Source organism: Dipteris shenzhenensis, chromosome 31, assembly GCF_047967505.1.
Source record: "Dipteris shenzhenensis isolate YYH24624 ecotype China chromosome 31, Dip_SZ_1.0, whole genome shotgun sequence".
Lineage (NCBI taxonomy): Eukaryota > Viridiplantae > Streptophyta > Polypodiopsida > Gleicheniales > Dipteridaceae > Dipteris > Dipteris shenzhenensis.
Window position 1 is genome coordinate 9,157,538 of NC_141626.1, and position 19,071 is coordinate 9,176,608.

General features: G+C 45.9%; 1 protein-coding gene across 3 annotated transcripts in view; it reads right to left on the reverse strand.

Moving 5' to 3' along the window:
* Positions 1-19,071, reverse strand: part of PAO1 (polyamine oxidase 1) — a 90,750-nt gene that overhangs the window by 51,074 nt on the left and 20,605 nt on the right. For 2 of the 3 annotated variants that reach the window (XM_087369777.1, XM_087369774.1), the window contains 4 exons: positions 14,255-14,316; positions 13,859-14,040; positions 13,545-13,688; positions 13,291-13,440 (listed from right to left, as the gene is read on the reverse strand). In XM_087369777.1, the coding sequence (XP_087225903.1) occupies positions 13,291-13,440; positions 13,545-13,688; positions 13,859-14,040; positions 14,255-14,316 (538 nt within the window). The remainder of the gene's footprint in view (positions 1-13,290; positions 13,441-13,544; positions 13,689-13,858; positions 14,041-14,254; positions 14,317-19,071) is intronic. The other variant, XM_087369775.1, reaches the window with a different exon arrangement.

Below are 19,071 nucleotides of genomic sequence, written 5' to 3' on the forward strand. Positions count from 1 at the left end.
CTCAAAATTGCAAGTGGTGGCTGGAAACAAATAAGTTCAAGCACCATCGAGATCATGTAAGCATTGATTCCACCTAGCATGCTCATCATGGCGAAGCTCCAAAATCGCATAGAGGTTGGCAATCATTTTGTGGACCTCTCTATGCCTCGATCTCCACTTTTCTTCCACGTCGGAAGCATTCATCTTTTTGCCATATACCTTGCAAGGCAACTTTGACAAGCCGTTGTTGCATTATGCTTGCCTGCTCAAACGAATGGTCCACGCATGGGCTCTATACAATATGTGGAAACTCCTTCTGAATCATTATATCCATTGAGACTATCACTTGATTGTCTGTTATGACTTGCACCCAATTGTTCACACCATGCATGCTATCTATGGCAAGAGATAAACTCCCTTGTGATACTAAAAACACTAACTCTGACCATGTTTGTCCTTACAACATGAATTCTACTTCCAAAAGATCCAATCCCTCATGCGCAAGGCCTTGCATGTTGAAAAGATAGATGCGTTGATAGAATGCCATGTGTATCTCCCAGGATACTACTTCTTGTCCACACAAATCTTGTTTATTTCTTGATATGGAGCTGTCCCTTTTTCTCTCTTGTAAAATGTGCTGGCAATGCATTGTTTCCCTCCTTCCTGGCCCGTAATTGTTTGAACTTCCTTGCTTTCTTCTGTGCCTTCTATGGCAGCAAAAGCTTGAAGTGCAAAGGACATCTAGTAGCACGTGCTTATAAACGTCCACACCTTTGGCCACAAAAAAAGAGTTGCATGGATCCATCTTGCATCACATTACCTACCCATTCCACAAGCTCAAGGAGAAACAGAGAAACAAGAGAGAGAAAGTTTATTAAAGTCTTGGAAAGACCGAAGGTTTCTCGTATCTCTTGGTCCCCGGTCCGTGCTATTCGCCAAGCAGCCGAATCAAGATGGAGTTTGGTTGAGAATCTTGATCTCGTCTATGTGCCCTTAAGCAGCCGATCTCTGTATTGTATGGCCTCATAAATGAAGATTGGCAAACATCTTTGATCTGCGTAAGACAAGAGCCTTGGCAGGGGTTCGAATCCATCTCTGAAAAGATAGTGGTGCCGACCTCAGATCTCATAGTACAAAGTGCTCCCCTGACTCAATTTGCTATAGATCACATAGAGTGCACATGCAGCCCTCTCTGGGTATGCCCTAAGCCCCTCACAATCTCAATGTGTAGTTAGTGTAAGAAAACAAGGAACTGCCCATTAAAATCCTCAAATAGGAGAAAGTGGATCCGTGTGTAGCATGACAGGCCAATGAAGCCCTCCTTTGATCAATAGAAGATGAGCTTCACAAGAAGCTCGCTAGGGTCTTGTACATGTGTAGTTGTATTAGATGCTCCTGAATATCCTAGTTGGCCTTGTGTTAAAAGGAATAGAGAGGGCTCAAAGCTATACTGAAAGGGGGCAACCTGTCCAAATGGAGTCCCAAGCTGTCAAACCATCGGTCATACCAACACCTCTTATCACCCTTAGTTGCTAATGTTGTGGATGCGGATATGGCAAGCCATGGTAACCTTCGTGGGGGGGGGGGGGGAAGAGAGAGGGGGAGGGGGGGGGGGATTATGGCTAGCTGTATGGGTCACGAATCATATGGCAAATGGGCCACGAGACATGTACGGAGAGAAAGAAAGAAAGAAAGTTTATTAAAGTCTTCGGAAGACCGATGGATCTACGAGACGGTGGAAAATCTGATACAATGAGCTGTGGTAGTGAAGCTACTAAACGAGCATCCACACCAATGTAGAATGCAAAAAATGCAAAATGGCAGTACTAAGTCCTAAGTACAACATAGTCATATCCCGACTATATATATATATCAATCATCATCGTCGGCATCATCATAATCATCATCATCATCATCATCGTCAGCAACAGGACATCAGGATGGATGAGGCTGTGGAAGTGGAAGCATGAGGTCAACAATAGAATGTTGTCGACCCCTCAAGGATGCAGTCCTGGTACGTCTCTTGGCCGTAGCTCTGTGTCTAACCAAGGCCACTGTGACCCCCGTCGGTCGGGCTCCGACCCTAAACAAGGAGGGGATGTCCCCAAGTGTGATCTGTGAGTCAACCCTCTGTCTGAGCTGTCGGGTCACAGGCTCCGGGTCACGGTCATGTCGAGGTCTCACCTCGAGGGGGTCTATGTGATCTGGCTGAAAGAACTCCATGATAGAGCTCTGAGAGGTATCAGTCGAAGGAGAAGTCTGCTCCTGTCTCCATGCTCGGAGTATCCTATCGCGGTGTCTGAGCATCTCATGAATGAAACCAGCCAAGCAGCGCTGGTCTGGGTAGGAGAGGACACGTGATACGAGATTGGAAGGAATTGGCCTTCTTCGAAGGCAGAAGGGGAAATATTGGTGCTTCTTCAAATCTCGGACGCAGATTACTTGAAGGTGATGGACAAAGAGTACTGAAGCCAGAAGAGTACCTGCTTAAGAACTCAGCAAGAGTTCATGGTCCAGGTTATCTGGAAATATTCATTGGTTGCAGACCTTGCCAAAGGAAGGACGGGTTCAAACAGACCCTCAGAGCATGGTGCTTGGAAGACTCTAGGTTGCTCACTCATTATGAGGGGGACAACTGGAAAATCGGATAGATTGCTCGAGTTCAGAGGCGGAAACGTGACTCAAGGAGGTGGTACCAGGAGGTGCTACCAAAGATGGACCTGTGTACCAGGATGGTGTGCGGAAGCAGAACCGGACCTGGTGGAGCAGGAGCCACTGGATGAAAAACCAAGAAAAGATTTCAACGCCAAAAGGTTCTCGAGGACTACGACCAATAAATTACTGGAGCATCGTCATCGACGTTGGATGGACAAAAGCAGTAGAGCCTAACCCGCCTTCACAGCCACCCTCATCCACGTTTAAATCAACTGAACAACACAATCACAAAGCAAAAGGCATCCATTCAACATCATTGTCTCTACACATACCTTCTGATACAACTTACACTCTAGCCACACTTCCCCGGAAGCCAAACAACCTCAAAAAAAACCCAGTGGACCACACAACCCAACACAAGCTCCTACTGATGACTGAGCTCAAGCTCACAAAGCCTTCAAATTCTAATGCATCTAATCCCACAATTCACATGATGTCTTACTTCATAACTTTTCAAGACATCAACCCACAATCAAAATCCTACAGCCAAGATTGTCTTCATCAAGAACAGCAGCTCATAACTCTTTTCGTGATCATAACTACTCCACAGCATCTCCTTCTTAAACACTGAGCTCTAGCATTCCATAAATCTCCCCAAAACTGCAGTCAATGACCAAAGAGTGAGAGGGACTGGCTGGCTGATCGCCTCGATCATCTCTGCTCTTACACAACTATCATCTGTATCAATATTGATGAGCTATCTCAACAACCTTTTGCTAAATCCCATCACTCGTACCTCTGTTGCACTAAATATTTCTTCCCCACCCTCAGTTTGATGCGAGCCAATCCTTATATGCTCGTGAAGGTCACCCTCAAGCAAGCAAAGTCTCTTAAACAACTTCAAGCATTGTTGCAACCATCCATGAAACTCTTTATCCCACACAATTTCATGAACTACAAATGTCTTTCCATGTGCTCCCCTCAGCTATAGGTCTCTCTGCCCACCTAAAGTCCTCCAGACCGGCACAATAGAGTCGCCATCTCTTGCAAGAAACTCCCAGAACCCACAGTCCTCCAAGCCTGCAGCTCAAACACCTCACCTACGCCACCCACGAAACTCCAACAATTCTCCACCACCCAAGACCAAGACCCCTCCACACCGGTCATCGTCGACCTCCTCGGCCTCTTGTCCTCTCCCTTCGTCGCCCATCCTCTACACCAGCAACCGCTCCTCAACTCCTTTTTCATGCCATCCCTTCCCCCGTGTACCCATGATCTCCTTTCGCTGCCCGTCTGCGTACGCGACCTTGTTCCTTCTCCAAAACTCTCCTTTTTCCACCTTTTCAATGCTCCTGATGTTCCCACAAGCAACCATCCATTCCTTCGGCCTTTCTTCTCAGAGATCCGCGGTCTCTTATCGCCCACTATCCTCCTTGCGCTCCATCGCATCTGTCCTCCAGCTGCAGTCTCGCGATGCGCGCTCCACTCTCCAGCCACCTAAGGCAATAGCTCCATCGTCCTCACAAAGCTTCCCTTCGTGCTTCCGAGCTCCTTCTCTTCTGCCTTCCTGTGGTCCTTCCGCCCGTATAGTGGCGACCCCTTCTCTTACTGAGCTCTCTTGCCCACCGACTTGCAGTTCCTTTGCGAGCTCACCGAACCACTAAGCTCCTCTTCGAAAGAACTCCAGCCAGACCATGCATTCTCTGCATCAGTTCACGTGCAAATGACGACCGTCTTGCGTGAAGATAACCAGCAGCGTCCTGCACTCTCTTCCAGAGCTCCTCTCTGCCCTCTCCTCACGCATCTCCTAGCCCATCGACCAGAACTCTCCAGCAACTCCTCTGAGGGATCCCCCTCCGCCGCATACCCCCAGCCAAAGGCCTCCCTCCTTTTTGTATCTTCTCGACCTCCGTCCTCCACCCTGCAGTAGCGTCGCCATCTCCTTTTAGCAAGCATCCCTCTCTGTCGTCTGAGATCCTCCGGGTGCCCACGATCCCTTCTCGAATTCTCCTGCAAGTTGTCAACTCCATCTTCCTACCAGCTCGTCGACGAGGAGCTTCCCTTCCAGCCTTACGTAACATGCATGGCTTCTTTCCTTGTAAATTAGCCACGTCATGCATTTTCTTTTTCACCACTCTTCACCCTTCCCTTCAAACTTTATACCAAGGCAATTAGTGCCTATACTCCAACCTTGGGCACCACCAACACATGCCAAAAGCATTTAGCACCATATTGCCCATATGGTGAACACCATTCCGATACGAAGGATCCACAAGACAACCACGATACAGAAAGGACTCGGGACAACCATGAAAGGCGTATGTCATCCCACAACAAAACCCTGTCACACTCTGAATACCATGCTCTGAATTAGCTTGGTGCTCCTTCACTGCACTTCATCATCTCCCAGAGTCCCTGTAGAAGTGTCTTCCATCTCAAGACAATATTTCATCAGTGTGGAGTCCGTCATGAGGGTGTCCACAACTCAAAGCCACCACCAACTAGCTATGTACATAGCTATACACTCACCTATCAACATGCAACAAGTGAAAAACATTTTTTCATTTTTATCCACACAACGTGTTGGCATTGGGCCGAGATGTGTCAGGGAGAGGGTGTGTTGGAAAGGTCACCTCCCCATCTGTAAGCCCCCAAATGAGGAGAGCGTGGGGGAGGGAGACCTAGGGCAGAAGATGCCCAGAGAAGAGAGAGAGAGGGGGCTGCCACATGGGCAGCACCTCACAAGAAAAGAAAACCTTGTGCAGGAAAGATGGCGGGGGCATGTAGCCCTGGATCTGGCCTGGCAAGACAAAGCTTCATGGCAGGCGTACGGACTGCAACAGATCCCCATGAAAGGTGCGATGACTCAGCAGGATGTACGGGGCACTACGGCACAGGACACGTGGCTGGAAAGAGCCTGGCAGAGGGCAGAACCAGCAGGCCTGGTGGAGCAGCAAATTGGGCTGCCAGTGGGCAGTGGCATGCCTTATATAGGCTGGGCTCCTGCCTAGATTGGAGGGCCAAAAGCCCTAGAAGTGTGGGCCAAAGGGCCCTAGTTTTGTGAGCCCTTAAAGGGCTGTTTTGGGGCCGACTGGTCGGCCCAAACAGACCAGCCAGTCGGCCCATTTAGGGCTGGCTGGTCGGTTATTTCAAGGGGCCCTTGGGGCCTATAAAAGCAGAGGCCACAGGCCTCATTTCACATCCAGCAAGTCAGCAAACAGAGGAGCAGCAGGAGCAGCAGAAGCCTGATCTTTGGGCCTACATCCAGGAGGCAAAGCAGGGCCAGAGTTGCTGCAGACTGAGCTCACTTGGAGCTGAGCCTAGGCTGTCTACTAGGGCAGCAAGGTGCTGAGATCTTTGGACGGAAAGTCTACTTACGCTCGAGGTGGAGCATGCGGGCTCGAGTCTAGAGATAGCCAACAGATAGGAGAAGTACCTTGTGGTAAGTGTTAGAATTATTATTATAATTCAGCAGTGACCAATGTAATGTAATAAGTAGGTTAAGGGCACTTTTCCCTCATTAGGTTTTTCCCCCTAACCACAGTTAGTTCACTAACTATGGTTAGTGAAGGATAAGGTTTTGTCACTTAGACAAAACCCATCCCACTTCTTGTAACAGTCACTTCTTCTATTGCAAACACTACGTTCATCTCTCTTGCTACCTGCTCTCTCACTCTCTTGATTTCTAACATTTGGTATCAGAGCAGCAAGACCCTGCTCCCTGCTCCTTGCCCGCAAGACCTTCCTGCTCCAAGCTCCCTACTTGCAGCTTCCGTCCGTACAAGCTGTACGGACTGATTCCGTACAGCAGCCCACGCTTCAGCTCTCGAGGTGCCGTACAACGCCATCAGGTCCGTACAGCCGCACAAGCTCACGGAGCTCCCGATGTTCGTACATCTGCATCTGATTCTGTACAGTGTCCGTACCATCAACTAGACCACCAACGTTCCGTACATCTGTGCCAGCCCGTACATTAGCCGTACCTTCGCCGCACGTCCGTACTTCACCGTACAATTGCGCCACGTACAGATTTCGTACAACTGCGCCGCACGTGTGGCAACTGCAAGTCGTCCGTACTTCTGTCAGCAACGTACAGATTTCCTATCTTCGGTACAACTGTCGTCAGTACTCCATACAGTTGGTCGTCCGTACAGCAGCAGCAGCAACCGTACAGCCGTACAAGCAAGAGCCGTACATCCGTACATTTTCGTCTGTACAAGTCGATGTACACAGTCTGCACATTGTACGGATTTCGTACTGACAGTTCCATACTGTCAGTTTTGTACAATCTGAGGAGCCCGTACTTTGTGCCGATTTTTTCTTTGTAGGTGGACTCTGGAAGGTGTTTCCTGATAGGCATTTGCGCAGAGGGCCATTGTTTGGCTAAGATCTTGCAAGAATTTGGGGCATTCCGTATTTGTGGACAGACTTTGCATTTGTTGTAGAGAATTGCAAAAATTTGGGGCTTTTGCAATCACACTGCAATTTTGCAGTGAAATTTGGGGCTTTTGCAGGCAGAGTGCAATTTGTGCAACTTTTGGGGCTTTCAGACCATTTGCCTCTTTTGTATGCAATTTCCCACAAGAAATTGGGGCTTTTGCATTTGGGTTGCAATTTTGCAGGTAAAAGAGCATTTTGGAAGTTTGCAGACAGTTTTGGACTCAATACAACTCAAATTGCAGACTTTTGCCACCTTTTGCAGATTCTATTTGGAGATTTTTGGGCATTGAGCAGAGCATTGTGGTGCATTTTGAGCCTTTGACAGGCTGTGACAGCATTTGTCACTGGGGGCATATTCTTCTTTGCAGAATTTACTTGTGCATCTTACATCCCAGGAAGGGATTCTACTTGTTCAGTTTGCTGTATTTCTGAGTTTATCTGGCAAAAATGGCACATAACAACTCAAATGAGGTGTTTGGGGTTCTCACACAGGAGGATAAGTTGGATGGCACCAACTCCTCCTTGTGGAGTTTCATGGTTCGCAATATCTTAGTTGGCAGAAATCTTTGGGATTATGTCAATGGAGATGAAGAAAGACCAGATACAACGCCTATACCTGTCACTCCAGCTAGAGGCAGGGGTAGAGGTACAAATACAGCACAGGTAATTGAAGCAGCCGCTCCAGGAGCTCCCACAGCAGAGCAGAAAAGATGGGACTCTAGAGATGCACAAGCTCTTTCAGTAATTTCTCTTTCTGTCAAGAGGTTCATTATACCTCATATTCGGTCATGCAAGACATCTATGGCAGCTTGGGTAATACTGGAGAGTATGTTTGCAGCAAGAAACGATGCCAGAGTTTCCTTTCTGAAGCGAGAACTTTCCCATATACATATGGAGGAGGGAGATTCCATGAATTCTCACCTCACGAAGCTTCAGGATCTCAGGGAACAATTGTTGAACATTGATGAAGTCATTCCGGATTCAGAGATGATCTCCACCACTCTGAACTCTCTTCCTGAGTCCTATCTTGGTTTCCACACCTCGCTGAATTTGTCATTGAGGGGGGGCAGCAATCCTCTCTCCTTTCACGAGTTGGTAGGACTTTTGTTGCAGGAGAAACAAACACGCAAAAATATGGCAACCCGGGCTGGCGAGCATGCTCTGCTCTCTAAGTTCAAGCCCAAGGGTAAAGGGCAGCATAAGCCATATGCCCATCAGCCCACACATCAACATAAAGCTGATTCTGGACAGCCTTCTTATAAGGCACAGGGTGATACAAACAAGCAGAAAAAGAAGGGCATCTGTCATGACTGCAAAAAGCCAGGTCATTATGTTGGAGAGTGCAAGAAGCGCATAGCCAAAGAAAAGAAAAGGGATTCCGGTATGGCTATATCAGACGCATCAGGTCCACATTGTCATGATGGAGGAGATGTTGCAGCCAACTTGGTTGAAGAGCACTATGCCTTTTTAACTTGCACTTCAGATTTTTCAGTGGGTAGTTCAAATACTACAGCCACTAATGATGATGACCCATATGCTTTTTTGACTTGCAGTTACGATCCTTCAAAGGATGAATGCTCTTTCAGTGTTGATGAGACACTACATACTTGGTATTTTGATAGTGGTGCTTCAAAGCACATCACTTCCAAGAAAAATATGTTTGTAACTTTGCATTCTTTACCCACCAAGAAGAAGGTCACATGTGCAAATAATTCTTCTCATTCAGTATGTGGAGTTGGAGATATTATTCTCACATCCACTGATGGCACAGATTTCAGAATTTCAGATGTACTCTATCTGCCAGGTATAAAGAAGAATTTGCTTTCACTATCCTCACTCAATCGAGGAGGATTTCAGGTTCTTTTTTATGATGACAAGTGTGCAATCAGAGACAAAGAAAATGAATATGCTTTGAGATTGTCTAGCACTTTGTATCGGGGTCTTTAGCTTGATTTATATGAAAAAGATCCCAACTTGCATTATCAGTTAGCACTCCCATTGCTACAATGCACAATGCCGAGTTGTGGCATGCCAGGTATGGGCACATGAGCTATGGCAGCTTAATGACACTTCAGAGGCATGATATGGTTGATCCATTACCTCCTTTGGAGTCCCCTCCTCCTCATACATGTGAAGGTTGCATTCTTGGCAAAATGCATAGGCTTCCCTTCAAGAAGGATGGTGCAGTGAAAGCTACAAGAAAATTGCAGCTTATACACAGTGATGTCTGCGGTCCCATGAGGACACCTGCTTTTGGGGGTTATCTCTATTTTGTTACATTCATAGATGACTTTACCAACTACACTTGGGTTTATGGTCTCAAGGCAAAATCAGAAGTGTTTATGCATTTCAAACACTTTGTGGCTATGGTTGAAAATGAGACAGGACTCAAGGTGCAGACACTTCGCACAGATCGAGGGAGGGAGTACATGTCTCATGAATTTGAGACATTTCTGAAAGAAAAAGATATTATGCATCAACTTACAGTGAGGCTTACACCTCAACAGAATGGCAAGGCCGAGCGGAAGAATCGCACCACCATGGAAATGGATAGATGCATGCTCACAAGTAAGAAGTTGCCTCATAGGTTTTGGCTGGAAGGCCTCATGTGTGCAAACTATATTTTAAATTGGGCTCCTACGAAGGCTTTGAAGACAATCACTCCCTATGAGGCATGGCATGGGAGAAAGCCTTAAGTGGACCACTTCAGAGTTTTTGGTTGTGTTGCATATGCCCACGTGCCAGTGGAGTTCAGACACAAGTTGTCAGATAAGGCACTAAAATGCATTTTTGTGGGATATAGTTCACAAAGCAAAGACTATCGTCTCTACAATCCTGCTACACGGAAGATTTTTGTCAGTAGAGATGTCATATTCTCTGAAAATTCTGCACATACAAATGTTGAATTTTAGATTCTGGCCTCTTCAGATGATGTGTTTGAGGGGATGCTTCCTATAGCATTTGGTTCCCCCGCTGAAAATCAGAATTTACAGCAACCTCCGCTAGCTCCACAAGTACAGATTCAGCCCCCAGCTGAATTGGTACAACCTCAGCATGTGGATGAAGTTGTTAGGCAAGAAATTCAAGAGATACACGCAGCCAAAACAGTCCCGCATTGGTTGCTTCAGACTCTCAGGGAGAGTAGGCTTGAAGCTCCATTGCCTGGCAGAACTCGTAGTGCAGTAAGGCACATGGAGGGAGCTCATTCAGTTGAATCAGCTTATGCAGGTACTCTTCTTGATGAGGAGGAGCCTGAGACATTTGAAGAAGCAAAAGATAATGTGCATTGGATGAATGCCATGCACGATGAGTTGCAGTCCATTCATAAAAATCAGACTTGGGATGTTGTGGATTTGCCACCAGGTAAGAATGCCATAGGTACACAGTGGGTTTTCAAAGTCAAAAGAAAACCAGATGGATCCATTAATCGGTACAAGGCAAGGCTGGTTGCAAAAGGATATGCTCAGAAAAAGGGCATAGATTATGAGGAGACTTTTGCTCCTACATCCAGGATGACAACCATCAGGTCGGTTATAGCCATGGCTGCAAATTTTGAATGGAATGTTCATCAGTTGGACATTACAACAACTTTCCTTAATGGAGACTTGTTGAAAGAGGTTTATGTCAAACAACCTCCGGGCTTTCAAATTTCAGAAAATGCACTTCAAGTATGCAAGCTAAATAAAGCTTTATATGGGCTGAAACAAACCCCACGTGCATGGTATGCCAAAATTGATGCCTTTCTGACCAGCAAGGGGCTGCACAATAGTCCAACTGAGAGCACCCTCTACATCAAGAAGGATGGGGGGGATATTCTGGTCATCATTATTTATGTAGATGACATGCTGCTCACCGGATCAAATGAGGAAGTAATTGCAGATTTCAAGGCCCAATTGAAAGCTACATTTGATATGTCAGACTTGGGCTTGTTACATTTCTTTTTGGGGATCCAGTTTATTCAAGAGAAACGTGGCATCGTTATGTCTCAATCCAAGTATGTTCAAAAGCTCTTGGACAGATTCAACATGCATGATTGCAAGCCTATGTCCACTCCCATGGAGCCGGGGCTGAAGCTTACAATGCATGATGCGGGTGAATCAATTGATGCCACACTCTATAGTCAGGCTGTTAGATGCCTCATTTATCTCTGCAATACACGACCTGATATTCAGTTTTCAGTTTCTGAGGTGAGTAGGTATATGCACAGCCCAAAGATTATGCATTGGCAGGTTGTAAAACGCATCTTCCGTTACTTGCAAGATACAAAGTCTTTTGGCTTTATGTTTCCCAGGGGGGGTGACTTGCAGATGCATGCTTACAATGACTCAGATTGGGCTGGAGACTATGATACTAGGAAGTCCACCAGTCAATATCCCATAACTATCTCTAAAGAGACAGTAGAAGCGCCCTCGGATCTCATAGTAAATAGGACACCTGAAGATGAAAAGCTCCTCTGCCTCAACCTCCTGCATGTCACACAGTGTGCATATGCGCCTCTCCCTGGGTAACCACTCTACTCGGCCGCTCTCGATACGAAATCTGTGTGAAGAGACCTGGAACTGCCCAAGGGAGATCCTCAACGAGTGGGGTAGGTGAATCTGCGTGTATCCTAGTGGATCAATGAAACCCTCCGCTGTGATATGTAGGAAGTGATCTCTGTAGAAGCCCAACTTCACTAGAAGATCACTCAGGCCCAACCAAGTCCGGAATGTGTGTAGCTGTAGTAGATCCTCACGGATAACCTGGTTGACCTCATGTGATAGGAGGGGAGAGAAAGGAGCATCCATGCTGTACTGGAAAGGAGGTAGTTTGTCCATGTGGAGCCCTAGTCCTGCAAACCATCTCTCTGTGTGTGCATACCAACACCTCTGATCTCCCCCTGCTGCAAGTGCCATAGAAGAGGACAGTGCTAGCCATGGTATCCTGCTACGCCCAGATGTGTAATCCCCATACTCCCTGACTCGGTACACATACGTAATGACCTGAAATGCAGCATCTAGTTGTAATGGGGGTGACCCAAACTCTGCCCAAATGATCTGGTGAGGGACAGATGGCTTACCACGGATCATCCGTGATAAAATGAGAACCTATAGCCGCTCCACCCTGGCCCACTCTGTATCCGACAAATCTGGCCCCTAGCATGGGCTGCCATACATCCCTGCAGGGCGGACCAAGGAGTCAAAAAGCAACCCTTTGTTCCGTGGATCCTGAAAATCAAAGCGGAAGCACTGCCTCTCTAGTCTAGCCAATGAAGCATATCCTCTGCTCAGGCGCGCCTGCATCGCGGGTCTCATGGTGAAGGTGGGTCCAAAAAAGACGACCCCCAAATAAGTGTATGATGAAACTACCTCAACAGGGGACCCATCAAATGTGAAATGCTCATCGCGCATGACGACTCGAGATGTATTAAAGATCATAACCTTGGTTAACGTCCTCAAGAGGCCTCATGGGGGTCTATGAGACAAAGAACAGCCAAAAAAGAGTGACTGCTACATCTGCGTACCAAAAGAGTTAAGGAAGTGCACAAGGCACCTCTTGGGAGTGCATAGGGCATCTTTGAGATTATTATCAACCAACTATAGTCTAATGTAAATATAGACAGCCATTGATTTACGGCTGACCATATAGATCAACCATATAGATAATGGAATTGTAAAGCAGATCTATGGCAAGTATTGATGGGTCGCATGAGTATCATCATACAAAACCACAATTGGAGGAGTGTGGTTTTATGGACAACAGTTGCTGTACAAATTGCAGCAGAATGCTCTCCTTGCATCCCGTGAGGCAATTTCACGTAAAATCAAACTTTGCCCATTTTACAGAAATTGCATGCAGCAAAGAAACATGTTTTGAAAACCTAGAGGTTTGGAAATGTGTCAAAAAAAAAGCAACTATGAAGGGGACTTTAGGTGGGTGATGGGGGCCAAGCCCCATTTATAAGCAGGCTGAGGAAAGGGCAGACGGACAGCAGGTGGGGGTAGCACAGGCTGCAGAAGTGGTGGAAGGGACCAGCAAGAGGAAACGGTGGGGATTCCCATGGGAGGGGGAGGGCGGGGGTGGGGGAGGGGGGCTGTGCTGTGGAAGACCATTGCGCACGGGGGAGAGAGAGAGAGAGAGAGAGAGAGAGAGAGTTTTGAAACCAAAAGTGTAGATATTAAACAGAAAATTCTTGTCACTATCTTACATCATTAGGAATGGATAACCAAAATATACCTGCCAAAAAGGATAATACCCTCTTTTGTCATCTACATATAGAAAGAATTCTGTGCCAGGTCCCGTCGGCCAAAATTTGTATGGAAATTTCAGAAATATCTTTGTGTAAATAGCCATGTCAAACTGGAAAAAGGTTTTGATTTTCCAATACTGCAAAGTGAATGTTAACGAAAAAGTACTGTCATGGACACAGGACAGAGCAATGATCAGATATTGGCTTTGGAAACATAAGTAAGCTCAGTTTAAAAACTTACTGGCAAGTCAGGGTTGAAGTCGATAAGATCGCTTTGCAGAACACCAAGGCTGACAGAAATAATAGCAAATGTTGCATCATACACTGAACCGTCCTCAGTTTTGATCTTGACTCCATTAGAGGAATATTCAACCTTTCTGACTACCTGTGTAAAAACAAACGTTTGCAGACAGCTTCATTGGGATTATTTCTGATGAACACTTGGCACATCTATTTGTTCACCTCAAAAAATTTAGAAACGAGTGTCTTAATTGGCAAGAATCGCTACAAAGTTGTTTCGACAACAGTATTCCAGCACTGATCAACGTAACTTACCTTCCCTACTTCAAGTCGTGAGTCTGAAATGTTGATACCATCATTCTCTAGAAATTTCTTGGCCAATTGATGCAAAATATATACATAACCACGTGTATCAGCCACAAAATATTCATCTTCCCCATAATACTGGAAAGTTGGATTGGGTTGAACATTTTTCAAACTGGTCACCCTAGGAGGCTCTGCACTTAATATTGCTTTCTGTCAGATACCAGAAGTTCTTGAAGACACCAACCCTTTACCAACTGAAATCCTGCTTCTGTATAAGAGACCTTTTCTTAAACCCATAAAACATGGAACCTGTGCTCACGCCTTTAAATTTGCCTCTGAATCATAAAATGACTTGTGGTTTATCATTTGAAAATAAAAAGCCAGAAATAAAGATAAAATGTAAACCTGCAATCTCAAAATCATAGTTGAAGAAATCTATTGCCATGTCCAAAGGACTCGTAGGTACACTGCACAACATAAAAATTACTTCAGTAAAGCAGTTAAAGGGATCTAAAATTGGGTTACGGATCACATATACAGGGAGACAATCTTGAGTTGTAATATTTGAATAATCACCAGAATGTTTTCGTTTCCTTTTCTTTTTTTCCCTTTTTTCGGGTGAAAAAGGAATTCTATTTAGTAAAGAAGTGGCCAAGAGCAAAGCACCCTAGACACAAATACATCAGAGCAAGTGCCACTCAAAATGTCTAAGCATATGCAGGCAGCAGATCCTGAAAGAGACCAGGACTATGGCTGAAAATGTTACACCAGGCTAGTAAGAGACTTTGAAAAGAAAGGACTGCCTCCACTTTTTGTGGAAAAACGTTCTTTTGGGCAATGCAAACAGCGAAGTCCCCTGCATCCTAGAGCAAATGGCGATCAAGGTGTGTATGTTGACCCTTAGTCAGAGCTTGACTGCCCGCAGGATGCTTGCGCCACAATATCATATGCCTCTCCAACCAAGCCATCCTTGGGAAGCATTTCAAGGTCGGGACTTGGATTATGTCAAGAATGTGGCTTAGTATACACAAAATAAGTACATTATTATTGCCATAGACTATGCCACAGGCTATGGCACAAGTATACACAAAACAAATTATTATTGCCACAGCCTATGCCTCGAAGTGGGCAGAAGCTAAGGCATTGAGAGACAACTCAGCTCGGAGTACAACCAAGTATATCTATGAGTATATCATCCGCAGGTATGGTTGTCCGATTGAGTTTCTCAGTGACCAAGACACACATGTTATGAATGAAGTCTTTACTTCCTTGACCGCTGAGTTCATGGTGACACATCGATTGGCAGCCACATATTATCTGCAATGCAAGGGTCAAGCAAGGTTGACTAACAAGATACTCAAGTCCATCCTCACAAAAACAATCAACACACATCATCGAGATTGGGATACCAAGTGGCATGCTACGTTGTAGGCATTTCGCATGGTTTACACGGTGACTACGAACTTGAGTCCTTTTTGGATGGCATTTGATTTGGAACCTGTGGTCCCTCTAGAATTCATTTTTTCTAGTCTGCTAAGCATCAGCTCGAAGAGCCAAAAGCAATTAAGAAGCACTTACAACAACTCGCAGAGTTGGATGAACTGTGCATCTGCGCAGCTTGGTCACAATAGTTCATTCAATGATGTTGTAAAGCTTGGCATTATTTCCAAAGAGTCTGAAAAAGGGAATGCTTGCTCTCTTGTACAATGTCAAGTTAGTTCTTCTCAAGTCCAAGCTCAGACGCATATGGAATGGGCCTTACCACAACAGGACAGTGCAACTGGCTGATTTACAAGGCAAGGTAATTCTCGAGCTCTTTAACAGGAGCTGACTGAAGCCATACCAGGCAGTCACCTACCCTGTCTCAGTGTTCAGATCCAATATGCATGGGAGAGAGCGTGGAATCTCTCCGTCAATTGGACACTTCACTTTGTAGTGCAACCACACAGCCCTTTTTTTTGCTATCGACTCTTTATTGTGGCTTCCACCATCGTTGCTTCCATCTTTTTCTCCTCCTTACCACTTCCGTTTGCTGCATGATAGTCTCTAGAACTTCCAGTCCTGATCAACCCCACGTCATGGCTCTTGATCTTGGGAGATAATCACGAAATACGATCTATGATCAAGTTTGAGGACCTACCTTGGGATGAAGCTTGGGACCCCGAAGTAGCTAAGGATCTCTTGGTATCGTATTTCGGCCTCGACCACAATCTTTGGTATGTTTTATCACGAAGAAGGTGCTGCAAAGCCTTCTTGCTTCCCTTTGCCCTAGTGCCCAATAATGAACATTGTGTTACTTATTTCCAAGAAGGGAGCTACTCCACCTCCCAGGGGTAGCCAATTAACAAGATCATGGATGTGCAAATCTGACCCTTTCTTTGGTTTCTATCTAAGTATTTAGGGTTAAAGAAAAGTGCAAGTAATATTCCCCGACTTTGGTGGCCAAGGACACTAGCAGGGTTTGAGGAAAAGCAAAAAGTCTACTAGCTTGGCATTTTTGTGAAAAACTTTGATTCGCAGCTAGAGGCAGTACACAAGGGCCAAGCACATTGCAAGCTTGGACCCCATCTCTGTATGATCAAGTATCGGTTCTCGACTGGATACTTGGATTAGTCGACTAGAGACAAATGCCTCCCAGCAAGCCCAAGACCAAGAGGACCCTAAGCCGCAACCAGGGAAAGGAGAGCCCTTGGAAGCCAGTCATGGCCTTAGCCACAGCCTCATCCCAACAACCATCCAACGAACATGCTACACAACCTCCACTTCTAGATGTTCCAATTCGTGAGGGGATGGACGAATTATTCTTTTTGGCCTGCTTTGTGAGGGTAGGCTTTAGTAAAGTGATCCTTGCAAAGGGAAATTTCCATAATTTTTAGGTTTATTTTTTGTCTTTTTATGATTGCTCCAAGTTTCACTTGCTATTTTCACCCCTTGAAATCCTCCATCTCTCTCTCTCTCTCTCTCTCTCTCTCTCTCTCTCACACACACACACACACCGAGTCTTTTCCATGCTGCGCATCCAATTCATCTTCTTTTCCCCTATTTTGAATCTTGGGCAAGCCTTATGAATGATTTTTGTCATTCATCTTGTTTGATGAAGTGGTGCCAATCTCCACAATCCATGGAATAGATTTGTAAGAACTCCACATGCTCTTGAATGGAGGTGACACGGCCCTTTGAAAACTTCACCATATTGTCCCCCCACAAATCATGCGATCCAATTGCTAGAAAAAATTCTAAGCACAGGTTGATTGCTCGCTACATGGCTCAGGGCACCTTCAACCATGAGCAGAGCAACAAATTGTAGATGGATCTTGATGCGCTGAACGTAGCCTTCACATCCTTGAACGAGTCTCCGAGAAGCTGCAGGCTCAACATGCGGCTCTCACACTTCAGCTCCAAGAGAAGCAGAGTACTGTACAAATCGAAGCGTGTCAAAAGATAATCCAAGACTTAAGTCAGCCCAAGCCGGAACATCTGCACCATCCCTTTCCAATGAGCTGAATACCACCCTCTAGGCGAAGGTGAATACCCTCATCCCACCAAGCTACCACACCCGTGTGGCCTGGATGACCAAGATCACAACCCCCTTCCAAGTCCTACATCTACAATGCTCAACTCTTTTTGCAAAAAAGTGACTTCTATTAAGTAAGAAAGAAACTCGCTAGAGCAAGCTCTGAGCGGAAATACATCATGCTAAGCATGTAATAAAAACACCTTAGAAAAATGAGGTAGAAAGAAACCAAGGCTGAGGCTGAAAATGCCAACTCAACCCTGTAGAAGTCTCAGCAAAGAAGGGAGAGTCTCTCCAATCCATGAGAAAAGTAACTCTCCTGGAGGAGGCTGCTCGAGAGGATCCCTGCATGGTCGCCGATATGGCCATCAGAGTGTGTACCGTATCTGTCCAAGTACTGGCCAAGATCTGTGAAGGGTGAACCTGAGAACCCTCCATAGCCTCAAAACCCTCCGTAGCCTCAATGCATCTGGCTCTCCAAATGTGCCATGCTGCAATGCTAGCTAAAACCTCCCATGGAGAGTCAACCGCAGCCCTGAAGAGAGTGGCCGGTAAAGAGCACGACTCCACAAGGTGTCATCGGATGTGTATAGCCCAAGACGAGTCATGTCTCTCGAAGAAAATCTGGGGCCTTGAAAGAGTAAGCCAAGCACTGATCCCCAGGTCATATAGAAGGGGAGGCAAACAAAAGTGCTGAATAGTCTTGCAATCCCCTTCCATATGATTCTTGCCTGCTGTCTGCAATCCCAAAGGCAGTGCTGTATTGTCTCCGAAGCAGAAAGGCAACGAGGGCAAGGAGGGTCAGCCCCAAACTTGGATCTCCAATGATTCATTGCTATTCCACCATGAATAGAAAGCCAAAAGAAGAGAGTGATTTTTCTATTCCAGTGGGATTTCCAGAGCCTCTGCCAAAAAATTTTCTGCAAGTCTGCAAAAATCTGATAATTCTCCCAATGGGAATGCCTTTCTCTTGGTGCCCTTCTTCTATCCACTCCCATTCCCCAAGGTCCCACTACAAAAACTTAATTGGGGCACCTCCATAAAGCCATAGCCTCCATGAGCCCAAGGTAATGAGTAGCGGGTCAGGATCCAAGTACCACTGTGAAAGAGAGCCATGCTCCATGAAGCCCACTACCCTAACTGGCTGAAACGGTACCTCCAGCAATATATCATCTGTGGACTTGGACAGCTTGCCCCCTGAAGAAACATCAAAGACTAGGGCATCCTCATGTGTGTTTCGTAAAGAAATCACCTGCAAAGGAATGCCCGATCTGAAAAATGCCCCCATCCAGGTGCAACAAGTAATAGGCATGTTACCTGTGTCCACCCAATCCAAGGGCAAGGCTGCATCAATCTGTTGAATTCTTACTGCACTCCCTCTGAGATTATGAACCACTTGGGCCACAAACCAGCCAGATATGCTATATGACACTATTGTTGAAACAAGATATGTGGGTCTCACTCAATGCACCTTTTACCAACATAGAGTTCAAGACTCCGTCTCTTGCCCTTCATAAGGGCAAGTGCTTGGGTTCAGATGGACTTACCTCCTCCTCCTTTATTGATTTTTGGGATATGCATTGCTTTTTGGGATTACCTCAGCCTTGCATGGCGTTTGGGACTCTAGTGAAATTTCTTTCTGTGATATGATGTCTGTGACGCTAGTGAGATGCTGGAGTCACAGACATCTCATATATCTTATACCAAA